Source organism: Neolamprologus multifasciatus, chromosome 1 (genome assembly GCF_963576455.1).
Source record: "Neolamprologus multifasciatus chromosome 1, fNeoMul1.2, whole genome shotgun sequence".
Classification (NCBI taxonomy): Eukaryota; Metazoa; Chordata; class Actinopteri; order Cichliformes; family Cichlidae; genus Neolamprologus; species Neolamprologus multifasciatus.
In genome coordinates, this window is record NC_140439.1 from 1,468,439 (window position 1) to 1,483,748 (window position 15,310).

Here is a 15,310-nt window from a genome sequence, read left to right on the forward strand (position 1 = left end):
TACATTTAATGTCTTCAGTAACTAAGAAAACTTCCCATCTCAATTCTGACGTAATTGCACCTGCAACGCATGCAGGTCTAAGGTAGCAAAGCACCTCCAAACCCTAATGCTTCACAGCTGGGATGAGGCTTTAGTGTTGGTGTGGAGAGCTGTTTAACCACTAGACAACAAGTGTGTCTTTTCTCAGACAGAGCAGCTACAACAGGAGCCATTACCAGCTCCTAATGTTAACGTTTGGCATCCGTCCGGAAAGAACAGAAACGTTTTCATCTATTTTTTAATCATTTTCTCTTTTTTTTTGTAGCATCGCATGAGAATCGATCTGTCTTTGTTTGAGTTACAATTCAGAATTACGTTCTGATCATCTTTTCAGTCATTGAGCACAGTTCCTAGAGTACATGAGGTGGTCATGTCAGGGACGTGCAACAACATCTGCCAACAGCAGCCTTATTGACTTCTGTTGGCCTAAAGACAAATGTTGTGACATTGAAATAGTGTAATATCAGAACATCCTTGTTATAGCAACACCAAGACTTCCCTAGTGTGCATAACAAGGCAAGTCCTGGAATATCTGAGAGCAAGAGCTGCTTGCCAGACTCTGACAACGACTTAAAAGAGCACTACTTAGCAACCTCCAACAAAGCACAGCACTTTGGAAAATAAAGGCCAAAATAACAAACATGTTTCACCATTTGCAACAAAAATAAAACAAAACAAACCCACCAGACTACGAAGGAGGAAAAGATGCTACCAGCAGGTAATGTGCAACCCAAATGTAAACAAATGATTCAACCGAGCATGGCTGGAGCATCGGTTGTCATATGGAGCCATGGTTGCAGTCCATATGACAGGAAGCGCCAACGACAGATGGAAATTACTAACCTAGTTGCATAGTGGAGCTGTAAGCAACAGGTTAAAACACTCAAATGTTCAACGTGCCAGGCAGAAAATTGTTTCACTTTCAATGTTACTATGTGGCAAATACTGTGCAGGCTGCTGAAGAGTTACAAGGTTACTTTAGTTATTGTTATACTAACATGTTACACAGTTATTTGATACTTTTACTTTATATTTCCTGAGAAAACACAACCCAGACTGCTTATATTTTGACTCGTGCCATGTCACTGGATGTTTTGGATACTTTGCTTTGTCACTACTATTGCACTACAAACCTGCTGCTGCTCGCAACTTGTTAAACTAGAGTCACACGTTGAATTAGGTACTGTCATCAGTGACAGTTCACTAGAAAAGGCGGCACACTGAAAAAACACTGTAATGCAAGTAACAACATAATGGTTACAGCCATGTACTTACTGAACTAAGTACAGTAATGTGTTACAGAGTTACTGAAAGATGTAATGTGACTACAGCAAAGCGTTACTCTAATTGTTACATTGTAACCCAACACTGGTCATCACATGTTTACAAGTATACAAATGTGACAAGTGAAGAAAGTGAAGCGAAGCACTGACTGACACAAAGACTGAGAATATGTAACTAATGTGCCGACATCACGAGCCTCTTTAGTTCGCCCTAGTCGGACTTCTCTTTTCAAATTTGTATTACATGAGACAGTAAGCATCAGGTTGAACCTGTGAAAGCATTTTCAAGAAATACACTGACAATGTGTAAACTCTGCATTTCTGAACAGGAAACTCCTTCAGTGTTTATGAAGCCGGAGCATGTCCAGAAGGGGGCCTGGAAGGCCGGCTGCCAACGCCATCAGCATATGGTAGTGTTACTCTTACAACGCCAGCGGCAATGGGCGAGAGCACAGTCTGGGGGAAAAAAAGTACTCGTGTACTTTTACTTCACTGGTACTTTAAGTACTTCTATGTCTCTACTTCTGCTCCACTATAATATAGATTAATATATTGTACTTATATTGTAAAGCTTAGTTATGTCTTACTTTGCATGTTTAAAAATATAACTAATGAATGATGCTATATAAATACAGATAAAAGTCATTAAGTAAGGAGTCAAACTCATCTGATACACAAATGCATAAATACTTATGAGACAAAATCATTATGTATATGATTCTGCATGAGTGCTTTTACTTTAGGTACTTTATTCTTAGGCTCAAGCTTTTATACGGTTGTGTTAGATATGTTTTTTAATAAAATATTATATTAAAATTAACAATATATAAGAAAATAAAGTAGGTTTATGACTTTAGTAAAAAGTAAGTCTAAAAAGAAAATGTTTCATATAACGGCATCACGGGGTTACACAGAAGCTTGAAAACTGTGCCCATGTTTTCTGTGCCTAATGTGTACACTTTATTTATTTGTGCTAAAAAAAAAAACCCAAAAACTTCCTGTGCCCCCCCCTCCCCGTGCCACCGCATTCAAGAAAAATCCTGTACACGCCCATGACAAACAGGACGGCTTTTAAGCGGTTGGTGCAAATATTAAGGAGCCAATTTCCCCATTCCTGTCTCACCGCCGACTGCAGTTTAAAAAGGCTGTGCGTCAATCGCTGCACCCCAAGTCGCAAGTTGCTTAATATTTTGCTCTTGAGTAGAATTACATAAGCCGAGTATCGACGGGTGTGATTTACGGCTGCTCAAGAGAAACGAGAAGTACTGGTTGAATACCAGAAATCTCCGCCGGCAGATGAAGCCTGACAGCTCCGGTGTGAATGAGGTACATGACCACATCCGCGTAGAAGATAAGAGAGCAATAAATGTCAACAAGCTGAAAGTGAAGCGCATTTACCCTTGAGACATTGAGGTCCGTCATCAGCTGTTCAAAGGCCCGCGTCTCCTCTGCTTGCTTCTGGTTGTGTAGCGCTATCTTTTCGCTGAACTTCCTGGGGTTCGAGCCACCTGTGCCCGGGGAGCTGGACATGGTGCGGGCCGCAGTTCAACAACTTCAGCTACTTGTTTTGAGTGGAAGACTGTGCTGGTGGGGTCTTATTTTGCAAAGTCTCTCAGCAAGCGTTGTAGCAAACCCATGAGAATTTTAAGAGCACACCTCGCGTTATCGGTTAAACCAAAGTCACTTCAGACGCAGCTCGGCTGGCTGCACTGTCTCAATGCTTTTACAAGGCAACAGGCAAGCTAACGCGGCTAGGCTAACACTCAAAGCTCCCTTTAATAAAAGTTGTTTAAGTGTGACTAAAAAGCGGACTAAATAAAAACTTTGCAAAGTATATATTTACTCTGACTTTCCAGGCAAACTGCGAGGCGACAATAGGTTAAAGTTAAGCTGTAACTTCACGCTGACACTCTTCCAGCGAACCACTTGTTTGAATCTAACGTTAACATGGCGTTAGCTGTCACTGCTAACATAGCGTTGGAAGTGAACGGAGAGCAACAGCGACAGCTAGTCGGCTAAGCTACTGTCAGTGCCATTTTAATTCCGACAAATGCACTTTATCTGCTTGTCGACATCTACCCGGTGTCGGTATATTTTAAAGGAAATTTCCACCTAAATATTTACAGCTGCGGTCAGAGAAAGTTGATAGCCTCGTTAGCTAAATCTCTCCACTACCGCTAGTAAAGCTGACCCGCAGTTGGCCAAAGGTTTACTCGCTGAATTGTATTTCAACAAGTTTCCGCTCGTTTTGCATAGACTTAGCTGTAGTTCCACTTTGTTTCCAACCAAACCGGGGAAAGCAGCCGCTGAATATTGGCAAGTGACGTAAGGATCACAATCCACAGTTTGACACTTTAGCTGATATGACAGCGCTTCGGAGTCGACTCTAGTGTTAATCCATGGACAGCATAGAGACCGCAGACAAACTCCAGCCGAGCGACTCCGTGAAGATAAAACAAACAGCGCCGACAGGGAAGAAAAAAACGGTGGTTTCCCCGTCGCCGATGAAACAGAAGTCTCTCGGAAAAAATGTTTTTAGCTTATTCGTCCTTGGTTGAGGGAGCGAGTAACAGCAACTCAGATCGGCTGGCTTGTTATCCTCATACTACTGCGAGAAAAACATTACCTCGTCAAAGGCGGTGTGTACCTGTGGTATCCACAGGGGGGCGACAAAGTCACCACGCCCTTACCTTACGCAGCCGCAAGAAAAAGTAAAAACAAAACATGGACCATCACTGGCTATAGCTATAGATCAAGAAAACTACTTCTGTGCTTACAATATTTTCTTAAATGCGCTATTTAGATATACAAATATTGCATTTATCAAATTAATTTTCATGTTTCTATGAAATAGAATAATAAAACGCTGTGTTTCTTGGAATAAGCTATGTACAAGTCATGCTCTGAAATACACATGAAAAACACCCTTAAAATGTACATCGTGCGTGAATGCACCATAAACATCATGAGTACACTGTGCTCTACAATTCACCTATTAGAAATCCACATTTTGCACATATTATGATAGAAAGTAAAAGAATTCAGGCGCTGGACTGTCCTGTTGTTCTGTTGGAACAAAAGGTTGTGTAAATCAGAATCTTAATGATATGTGAACAATCCAATCAGTCAAACAGGAAACAAAGTTTGGTGTGTGTCTCAGGTTTATCCAGGGCACCCAGTTTCCAAACACACAGAAACATCTGTGCAGGAAAACTCCACACTGCTGTCGAGCCTGCAGACACTGAGAATACTCAGCATTTAGCTACAATACATCAAATTACTGAAAACTGCGGGTATGACACAGTAGTATGACACATTTACAAATCCATTTCCAAAAAAGTTGGAATACTGTGTATAACAGGTAAATAAAAACGGAATGCATGTTGTGCATATCTTGTGCACAATAGCATTACTCTGTAGACTTCTGGACAGAGAGACCAGCTGCTGAAATGTTGGGAAAGGACACAGCAGTCCTGGTTCGTCTTTGTCATGCCTTTCGTTTCACGATGCGTCAAATGTTTTCTGCTGATGGAAGCTTTGGAATGCAGGCGAGCAAGTTTAGCACCTGGACTTTGCAGTCAGTAGACGACACGGTGATGTCTGGAAGTGTCCCTGACAGAATCACATCGGTTTTTACTGAAGTGCCGCCTGAGGGCTCAGAGATCACAGACGCCCAACAATGACTTTCATCCCTGTTCCTTGCACAGAGAATTCTTCAGCTTCCTAGAATATGTAGATATTATTACATAGCACAGATGATGAGATCATCAAAGTCTTTGCAATTCTACAGTGAGGAAGAGCGATCTGCAGTGCTGAACCTCTGCCTCTCTAAGATGCTCCTTTTATACTCAGTCTGTTACTTTTCCAGGGCTTTGTTGAGGCGTGTCGCTGCTGCCGTAGTCAGAACGGACTGATCGTTTTCTGACAGTGTTACATTTTCTGTTTGATCTTTTCTTTTTAATTGTCAATCAAATCTAGATTTGAAAAATCACCATTTTATTAACATTTTACGCAACATCCAAACTTTATGGGAAGCGGGTTGCAATTTCACTACACATTCCTTCTGGTTGTGTGTGTAGTGGAGGTGGGCTTACAGGTGGTTGTAACATAAAATGGAAACGCTCATTTGGGAAAACGCCTTCTCTTCCTGCACGAAAACTGTAAGATTAGGAAAAAGGCAGCGCATTGGTAGAGCTTTATTCTGAAACTGGAACAAGCACATTTCATCAAATGAAGAACAAATAATGAAGAGAGCACAAGGTGGCCACCTCCGATCAAAGTGAGTCTGCGTGAGAAGCAAAATCGATTTCACCAAGTCTGCACAGATTTTCAGCCTGGCTGAAACAATCGCTTCAAGGACCACTCAAACGCCACGACGTGACAGCGCAGAGTGACATCTAGTGGGCCCACAAGGTGCTGTAACACTGCACGCACACTGGAGCTCGTTGGGTGATGGTGCAACCATCAGCTCCAGCAGACTGAAAACATATAAAATATAAATAATGGCGACCAGGTATTTTCAACGCTAGAAACATTCTCAGTATTTAACATCTGCTCAGCTTACAAGTCCAAATCCCATCTTGTGTTTTACAATTCATCAGGCACCATGTTGTGCTTACCCATTTTATAACGTAACAATAAATCGTTCTACAAGATAAAAAGAAAAAGAATGATTTCCAGTAAGTTATCTGAGAAAGCCAGCAAAGCGGCACGTCTGCCCAGTTTCGTGTGATTCCACGTTTCGCTTGCTTCTCTTGCGGGAGCCAGAAGCACAAATGCACGGCAGGTCAGTTCTGAGAAGCAGCAGGGCTGCAGTCACGGCCAGCTCAGTCCACTCAAAACCACTGACCCGTCTGTAGACAGGAAAGGCCTCAGAGCCAGATCAGCACCAGTGCAGCCTGGACTTCAGAGGTAACGTCACACTCCTGCAGCTCGGTGTTAGAATTGGACATTTTGGTGACTGATGTCACAGCAAAGCCAGGAGAAGATGATCAGAGAGAGAGACGGCTGCAGCGCTTTCACCATAAACACACGATCAAAGATAAGGAGCGCATCGTTTTCTTTTCTTTCGGTTTTTCCTGGACAAAGTGCCGTGCACTACAACCCTGCTGAAAAGTGCGCATGCACATCGATGATGTTCATCGGGCTTTTCTCAGTCAGGTGAGCGGATGAACTAACAGCTGAAAAAGACGTAAAACTCTCTTTACATAAAAAGAAATACACTTTTTTCTTTTTAGATCTAAGCCCATGCACAACATATTCAGAGTATTTAGAGCAAAAACAGAAATTACAAATCTTAAACCTCTGACCGAGCCTCAATGAGAGATGAGGCACTAGGAAAAAACTTGGGTAACGGAGGTTTTCCATTAAGAATAAAGGATACTACATATCCATGTAATAAAACATAATGCATAAACTTGTATAGGCACAGTGGAGACGTGCTGGAGGAAATGTGTAGGTAAGACAGCATGGTTCTGGTCAGGGCTTTAAAGCAACCCTCAGAGGGGGGGTTGTGGTTTCGGTGTCTCTAGCCCTTTTTTCTCCTCTTTTTTTCTTCTATTTCCCATAAAATTTCTTGTTGAGCAGGAAAATGAGCAGGTTGACGTTAATGGTGGCCCGGTCGAAGAGCTTCATCACTGCCACACCTTCATACTGCAGCTGGAGCAGATCCTGTGAAACAAAAACCCAAAGAGCTCAACCAAAATACGTCGCTGGTCAAGCTACTGCGAGAAGAGCCAACGAAGCTGAGAAAGGCAACGCTACCTGATATTCTAACTGTAACGTCTCCAAGTGGACGCCCATGAACTTGGCCTTCACGTCAAACACTCCGACCGTCTCCGATGGGGAAATCTCAAAAATGGCATTCTTGAACCTGCGATGAGAAAAGAGCAGAAGACGGCTGTTTAAAGCAGAGGAACGGCAGACTTCTAACCTTGGGCTGTTCATGAAGCTAACTGTATACATGATCAGCTGCACAACTCACTGGTTGGGCTGCAGGTCCTCTATGGAGATCAGCACGCCCTTTTCGTGCAGCCGGGCGGCTGTGTATTTCTGAGAAACTTGTTTGCTCTTCTTAGTCTTGTTGTCGCCTGGTTTCTTTGACAACCTGAGAAGAAAGACACAAGTGTACAATAAAAGCAGCTCTCAGCACAGACTTCAAGGCTCACTATTGTATTCTAGGCTGTGACATGCAGACTTTAAAAACACTGAAGCCAATGCTCCACGGTCACCATGTAGCAGACGACGCATCGCAAGTCACCAACGTGCATTTAAATGGAGGAAAAGAACAAAGATTTATGCTGCATGTAACAACAGCAATTTCATCACATTCACAGAGTTCAAACAGCCAAAAGACGAACAAAAAGACAGCTTCGTGATTTAAATTTGACCGAGCAGCCCACGCCACTGCCTGTGTTTCTGTTATGGGCGGATAGATTTTAACCACGAGCCTCAAACATCAGCTTGTGCTAACGAACGCTCACACTGAGCTGAGGATGAGAAGAAGCCTGAAGGTTGCACATCAGGTCAAGTGCATGTTCAGTTTTTGTTTCTTTGTCCCCCCCCCGGTCTACCGAGGGAAGACGTGGCACAATCAAGAAGTCTTTCTGCCACACCAACAGTGAGAGAAGATGCCGGGCAGGCCAAGAACATCTTTGATCCCCCAGGAAAAGATTATGAAGCTCAACCTGCCTCGAACCTTCAGAGGCAACGATGGTCCATTAAAAAAATCTGGCAGCTATAAAACACTCAGTGATTGCAGATTTTGACACAAATCAGGCGTGAGCTGTAAGCTCGTCTGCAGAGGGAAAGGATACAGGATGTGACATTTTCAGGTCGCGTCTGAAGCTCATTTACGCTGGACGTTTGAGTGCAGTATGTTTCAGATGTGGTCCTGAGGTTTGCACTGACAAACGCACAACTTTACCAGCATGCAGGTGACAAAGTTGAGCTTCGCCGTATCCCCAGCAGCAGTGCAGCTCATGACAGCAGTAACAACCAGCAGACAGTGGAGGTCACTCACTTGCCCTTGCTGGCCAGGTTGTCCATGCAGGTCTTGATGTACTGATTGTAGGAGTCGATCTGCACGTTGTAAAAGTTGCTCTTTGAATTCAGGGCGGTATTGGTCTGCTGAAGCTTCACCAGCTCGGCTTTCCTCCGCTGCCGATACCGTCTCTGATTCCTGATGTCCTGCAGACATTGAAACGACAACCCGTGAGGCAGCCTCTCTCTTATTTGTCCATTGAAGGGACGAGCGGTTTATTTTACCTTGCCGATGTCATTGATGAGGTCCTGATAGCGGTTCTCCGGGTGGACCTTCCCCAGCTCTGCCAGCCTCTGCAGGTTACTCTTGATCTTGTCCTTCTTGCCCTGCAGCGTCAGGCTGTCGTCCACCACCGGTTTGACCTGCTTCATCTTCTCAGGCGTGTTGGCATCTCTGATTGCTCTCCTCTGCATGGCCCGCTGGTACTCTGCCTCCTGCACATTATGTTCGGAGTCTTTAAAACTGTCATTAACAGAAGTGGCAGCAGTAATACTGTTACACTAGTTGTAGTGAGTTTTTAATTTCCCATAAACTTCACTCCTTTTGATTGAAAGAGGATGTTACCAAATATGTGGCTATTGCAGTTTTGTGTTAGTAATTCACCAACTACAGGACAAAGAGTCATGTGTAAAAGTCAGTTCCTGTTTTGGGTCGTAAGGCAGCTCAGTAGTTTTCCGCTCAGATACAACATGCTGAGTAGACATGTCTCAGGACCATCTGCTGAGATGTTGACTTGGTTACAGTCATCACCCATCCAGATTACTGAGACCTGGTGCAGAAACACACAACGTCATGCACTCCCCACCTGCTCTGGACCGGCTGTTGAGTCCAGGATCTCGGTCAGAGTCTCCCCAGGCTGGAACCGGATCACATCCACAATGAGCCTCTTGGTGCTGGAGAGAGAAACACAAAGACGGAGATGTGAGAAGTCACAGAGATCCGACAAACAGCAAGCTGCTGACTTGGACTCTGCGGTCTGAACTCACTTTAGCAGGAGCGTCTTTGCGTCCATCTCAGCGTTGGCCTCACCGGGGACATCGAATTTATTCGTGAGAGTGAGCGACACTTCGGTCTTGCCCATCAGCTCTTTGTTGGGGTCGTCAGCGGGGAGAGGATTTTCACCTGAGTGCAACAGAAAACAAGGCATCGTGAACTACTGACGAGTTCCTGACCCGTGACCTGCAGCGTGGAGGCAGGGTTTAGACAGCCACCGTTTCAGACAGACCTGTTGTTTTCACACAAACGTTCCCTGCTGGCATATTTTAGGCCAGAGGAAGTCCAAAAGCCCGGATATGACAACCAAAAAGGAGGAAAATGTTCTGTGGTTACGTTTTAAGGTGCAGCCATGCTCAGCAGCACATTTGAAGTCATTTAGGGATCGATTCCACTCTACCAACATTTAAGGTCCTGTAAACTGAAATATTTAGTTGGTCTTGAAAGCTTGACTCAGACAGACGCTTGCTCTTAGTCACAAATATGTTTCACAGGGTTTTGCAACCCAGGGGTTTCTTATAGATTTGAAATGATTTGGAAGTTTTCAGCCGTTTTTTGGATGTTTTATATATTTCTACAAATGTCTTTAAATTTCTTTCCATGAAGCACTCTCTAAACCTAAGTGCTACAACCTTATAGCTAACCTCACATACTCGTTCTTGTGATTGCACCCTCCCTGTGATCGTCCTTTGAAGATCAATCAGCCTGTCTGCTTTGCCACCCAGAGTGTGAATGCACACCTCACACTAACACACTATAGCTAGTTAATGTGAGCATATGCAATTCATGTTAATAATAATAAAACATACCATACGTGTACCTATTGTACAGAAGCATGTGATGTGTTTGGCATCAAGCTTACAGCCCACGATAAGAATGAGCAAACATTAATGAACCTTAGTCTGTAAAAACAAGTTTTTTGTTGTTCTTTTAAATATTTGCTATTCACCACTTATAATATAATATAATATAATATAATATAATATAATATAATATAATATAATATATATACATTAGGGGTGCAACGATACACAAAATTCGGTTCGATACTTTGGTGACAGTTCGATATATTTTCGATACAAAAAAATGTTCATGTCTTTTTCATTTGTCATTTATTAAAATTATAAATATATATTTTAACTCAAATGTACAGTTTTTAAATTTAATGTTGCTGAAACAACAGAGGGATAAAATAATAAATCTATCTGATCGAGAAATCACTCATCTTTGGAAAAGAGTTTATTACAGAGAAATGTCTCTTTCCTATATAAAAGCTATACTATACGCTTCTTCTGGGCTATATTCTCAGCAGCATATTAAACATATCAGGTCCCCATAAGGAGAATCATGTGCTAACGGCTGTCTAAATGACTCGGGTAAAGTTTGTAGCATGCGTGCTTGTTGTTTTTGTCTGCTTCCACTTGTCTTTGCACCAGGATGATGTCGGAGTAAATGTGCAGTCATATTCGTTGTGTTCCCACTAGTGCTGTCAGCATTAATCTCGTTAAAATTCCCACCGATGTAATTGAGCATTGTGTGGCACATCCGACATACTGTTTTACTTTAGTCCATGACGCGCTTACCTTCAGGGTCATACTTCACATGAAAACCAAAATAGGTCCAATTGCCAGATCTGAATGAGGGTGGGGGAGGTTCAATTTGCCATGTTGCAACAAGCTTAGCTTCTGTCTTGCTAGCTTGCGCTGCGCTCAGTGAATCTGCGTTCGACTACTCCGCCTTGGCTGCACTGTCGAGCGCAGATCCACTGAGCGTTCAACACAGACAGCATCGTCAGAAGAAAGGTTGATAAAATAAATTAAAAATGTTGTATTGTTCGATACATATGCGTACCGAACCGAAAGCACTGTATCGAACGGTTCAATATCGATACGAGTATCGTTGCACCCCTAATATACATATATAGCAGTTTGCCACTTCCAGTGGTTTTGTTCATTTTGTTTTGTCTTATTACTGTTAATTCCTAAATATTACAAAAAAACGACTAAGCTCACCAATGAGGGACTCCACAGTGGGAACCTCGCCTAGGTCCTCAAGCAGCTCATGGATGGGGTCATTGTGCTCTGGGGCGATGGCATCCTGATGGTCCAGCAGCAGCTAAGGATACAAGTTCAAGTACAAGTACCCGATCAGTGTTCGTACTGTACAGGCAAAACTTTTCAAGACCACCTTAAAGCGAGCGTTTTGGCACCTCAGTCTCAGTCAGTGAGAGATAAATGGATGAATGAGGTGAGTCAAACTCACTGTGTGAGTGTTAATAATCTCTCCGATGGAGATGTAGATGACAGGTTTGGTGACTGTGACCAAGTCTGAGTATTGATCCACGTTGAACTTGTCTTCGAGCGATGGGACGTCGCACGCTGCCAGAAAGAAGCGCCTGTGACAGAAGACAGGAGGAGAATGTCACGGGGTAACAGTTTTGGTTGTTATTTAGCTGTTCTACGTGCACACATTCATAATCGTATCAGACCTGAACTTCTGGTAGGAGGTGCTAAGGTATTCGTTGATGGGATTGAGGTGGGCGTTATCTCCCAGGAACATCTTGTTGGACGCAGCGTGCTGCAGCATCTTGGCCACAGAGCCCAGGTTCCGTCGCTGCTCGGTGGTCAGCTGACCACCAGCAGACATCTCGATGATGTCAAAGGCATCGGGAGCCACGATGGCCGGGTTCATGTAGCGGTAATACAAAAGGTTGCCCACAATCTGAAAGTTTCAAAGTAAACTTCAAAGCTTTGTCTCTATTATGAAGAAAACTATTAGACAAAGAAAGTTTGGGATCTAAAACCTCAGACTGGAAAACACTAACTGAGCAACAACAGGTATCAACAGGTATGACTTCATCGGATTTAATGTTAATTATATAGAAAGGAGGCTTTAACCCAAGACTGTATATGCTGTTATGGTTGGAACCCCTCTACTTTAAGATCATTAGTCATGAGGGTAATGAACAGACTCCCAGGATAAGTGCTAGTGTGTCATGCAGAAGAGCGCTTAAAAGTGTAAGGAACAAGTGGAGCAGTAAGAGAAGGAGAGCCAGAAGAGTGGCATGGCTCACCTTTGTGTCAGCAGTCGGCCGTAACATGGAAAGGAAGGATGGAGCTGGTTGGTGAGGCGGGGAGAGAAGAGCAACAGCAGAGTACGGAGGGAAAAAAAGGAAAGAGTGTGAAACAAACAGTGAAAGTAGAGCGAAGCAAATGATTGATGAAGGCTGGAGAAGAGAGGCTTATGAAAGATCCGGGTCAAAGGTCAGAGTGTGAAAGAGTGAGCTGTATGCAGAGTGCTTTCTGTGTAGCATGGTTGAACATGTAATGCTCTTAGGGCCACACATCTCTGTGTCAGTAGCACTGTCAGTTTTACACAGGCACAGTCGGCAAAGGCAGAGACGGCACAGGCACAGTCAGCACAGACGGCACAGTCAGACGGCACAGGCACAGACGGCACAGTCAGACGGCACAGGCACAGACGGCACAGTCAGACGGCACAGTCAGACGGCACAGGCACAGACGGCACAGTCAGACGGCACAGGCACAGACGGCACAGTCAGACGGCACAGGCACAGACGGCACAGTCAGACGGCACAGGCACAGACATGCCGATGTTCTTGAACACGACTAAAGTAGTCTGCATGATTCACACTTCAAAATAACACCTGCTGGGTGTTAGCATAGTGCTAACACATGCTTTGTCCTGTCTGAAACACAACATTTAAGCTGCTCCTCCCACCGTGTGAGATAACCTTCTCCTGATTGGCTGCCCCTCATGGATAAACAAGAGCATTAAGCTTGCAAATGACTGATGCAAACCTTGAGCAGCTCGTCCTCCGTAGCATCTGGGAACTTCTCATGCAGAGTGTCCTTCAGCACTTTGGAGATGAACCGCATCCCGTATCTGAAATAAAACACACAGATGCTATGACACAAGCCAGAGGTGGGCACTGAAAAAAAAATGCAATCCAAACAGCGATGTTGGGAGCAACGTACGGAATCTTTTCCACAGAGACGATTATGGCAGACAGGAATTTGTCAGTGATTGTCTTCATGTTCTTGATGGAGGCTTCCAGTCTGGTCCTCACCTCCTCGTGGCTCATGGCCTGCTCTGGAGTGACGTCATAAGGCAGCTTACTGTAAACAACAGTATGAGGGAGGATGCATAGAATAAGGTTAATGTACCTATATGTGCAAGGTAGTGTTCTTTAAAATCTTGTTATTGTGTCGCTCCAGGTGGTGTCTCTGAGTTTTCGGAGAACAAGATGCTGGAGGACACCTCCACCTCACCTGGCCTCTCCAGTCTGAGACTCCATCTGGTTCACCCAGCCCTTGTAGATGTCCACTGGGTCGGTCTTGATGTTTAGCGTTTTGTCATCCATGATCTCCTTGACAACTGGCGCCAGGATCTGCCGCAGTGCATTCTGCCCCCGTGCACCTCTGTGGAAGCTCACTACCATCTTGATTACAGTAGGATTTCCAGTGACGATCTCCTTCATCTGGTCCACTTTTGACCTGCACACAGTTGTTGATGACAAGTCTTTTATTGAATTTAAGACATTTCTTTGTGAATTAGAAAGGTCATCGGGCTTCTCACTTGATCTCCTCCTGCAGGGCGGTCTTGAAGAGCTTGAGTAGCAGGTACTCCTCCCTCTGGTTTGATGCATAGTTATACAGAGTGAAGATTACAGAGTCCATGAACTTGGTGGATTTATTCTGTGGCATCTGGAAGATCAGCTTGGCGAGATACGTGGGGTTGGTCTGAAAGGACGCAGAAAATTTAACAACCTTACAGTATGTATCCACGGTAACACGCTGTGAGGATACTGTGATGCTCAGTGCTTTGAATCTTTACAGGAAAAATGTCAGATCTGTTCACATTACTCTCATTCATCTAAAGAAGCGACTCTGAGAAGTCAAACTGGTGGAAACTTCTCCTCCCTCTGTGCATCAGTGTCCTGTAGCAAAGACATCAAAGTGCAGCGATGTCCTGGGTTCTTACCTGTAACAGGTAGAAGAGGTACTGGTAGGCTTCCAGTTTAAGCCGCTTTTCCTTGCTTAGAGCCTTCAGGCCTCCCTTCTGCTTGGTCATCATCATCATGTCCGACAGCTGGCCCTTGTTCTTCTTGGTCAGCTTTTTACTGTGGGACACCACCTCCTGCAACGTGATCTTGTTCTTCACCAGCAGGCCGATCTTGATGTCCATCAGGTTCAGGTCGTTCTCCAGCTGCTGGTTGGAACGGATGTTGGTGACCACCTCCTCACGGAGCCGCATCAGTTCCAACTCCTCCTGGAAGTCCTGGTCGCTGTGGTCCAGCAGGTGGACGAACTTCCTCACCACCCCCATCGGAGGATTGTCAGCGCTGACTGGAGACAAATAAGGAACATGTCAGGTGACCCCCTAAATCGTGAAAAATTGGTTTGACAGCCCAGGTCCTGCTTACTCAAAGTCTTGTAGTCGTCCCTGGCCTTGTTGGCTCTGATGAAAGCCTGAATCTTCACCACATCATTGATCTGTAAGTGACAACCGCAATCGCTCGCTTGATCAAAGGTGCTCATTACAAACAGCTCCAAAGGGACCCGCAGAGGGTCACATGTGTCAAAGTGCTAAATGAGCCACCGCCTGGAACGCCACAGGAGCCAGAGGAAATGTCAGAGGAGATTTATATCCCGGAAAAAAAGCTTTCATTAAATAACAAGTAATTTGTTTACGTCAATGTAAATTGTGGCAGAGGATGAACAATGACTTCTCTCGAGCGTCCCACGGCAGCTCATTTGAAACGACAGAGGCTGAAACAAATAATACTAACGTGATCTTCAAAGTACTTCAGACGATCCTTATACTTCTTACGAGCTTGATGCATCCGAACCATGGACTGGATCTGAGAGAGACAAAAGGAATGTGTTAGTTTCACATGTATTTAATCACACGCAGGCGAATGGAGCCGCAC

General features: G+C 44.2%; 2 protein-coding genes across 3 annotated transcripts in view; both read right to left on the bottom strand.

The window, feature by feature from the left end:
- crtc3 (CREB regulated transcription coactivator 3) overlaps positions 1-5,377 on the bottom strand; it is a 46,278-nt gene extending 40,901 nt beyond the window's left edge. For both annotated transcript variants that reach the window (XM_085138778.1, XM_085138706.1), the window contains exon 1: positions 2,721-5,377. In XM_085138778.1, coding sequence (XP_084994904.1) covers positions 2,721-2,852 — 132 coding nt within the window. In that variant the 5' untranslated portion in view covers positions 2,853-5,377. The remainder of the gene's footprint in view (positions 1-2,720) is intronic.
- Positions 5,378-5,502: 125 nt separating this feature from the next.
- Positions 5,503-15,310, bottom strand: part of iqgap1 (IQ motif containing GTPase activating protein 1) — a 41,624-nt gene continuing 31,816 nt past the window's right edge. The window contains exons 21-37 of the mRNA XM_085138592.1: positions 15,170-15,241; positions 14,804-14,873; positions 14,362-14,726; positions 13,957-14,120; positions 13,650-13,874; positions 13,356-13,496; positions 13,179-13,263; positions 11,846-12,078; positions 11,620-11,752; positions 11,370-11,472; positions 9,351-9,486; positions 9,170-9,257; positions 8,589-8,798; positions 8,344-8,510; positions 7,306-7,428; positions 7,086-7,194; positions 5,503-6,992 (exon numbers count right to left, since the gene is read on the bottom strand). Coding sequence (XP_084994718.1) covers positions 6,879-6,992; positions 7,086-7,194; positions 7,306-7,428; positions 8,344-8,510; positions 8,589-8,798; positions 9,170-9,257; positions 9,351-9,486; positions 11,370-11,472; positions 11,620-11,752; positions 11,846-12,078; positions 13,179-13,263; positions 13,356-13,496; positions 13,650-13,874; positions 13,957-14,120; positions 14,362-14,726; positions 14,804-14,873; positions 15,170-15,241 — 2,538 coding nt within the window. The 3' untranslated portion in view covers positions 5,503-6,878. The remainder of the gene's footprint in view (positions 6,993-7,085; positions 7,195-7,305; positions 7,429-8,343; positions 8,511-8,588; positions 8,799-9,169; positions 9,258-9,350; positions 9,487-11,369; positions 11,473-11,619; positions 11,753-11,845; positions 12,079-13,178; positions 13,264-13,355; positions 13,497-13,649; positions 13,875-13,956; positions 14,121-14,361; positions 14,727-14,803; positions 14,874-15,169; positions 15,242-15,310) is intronic.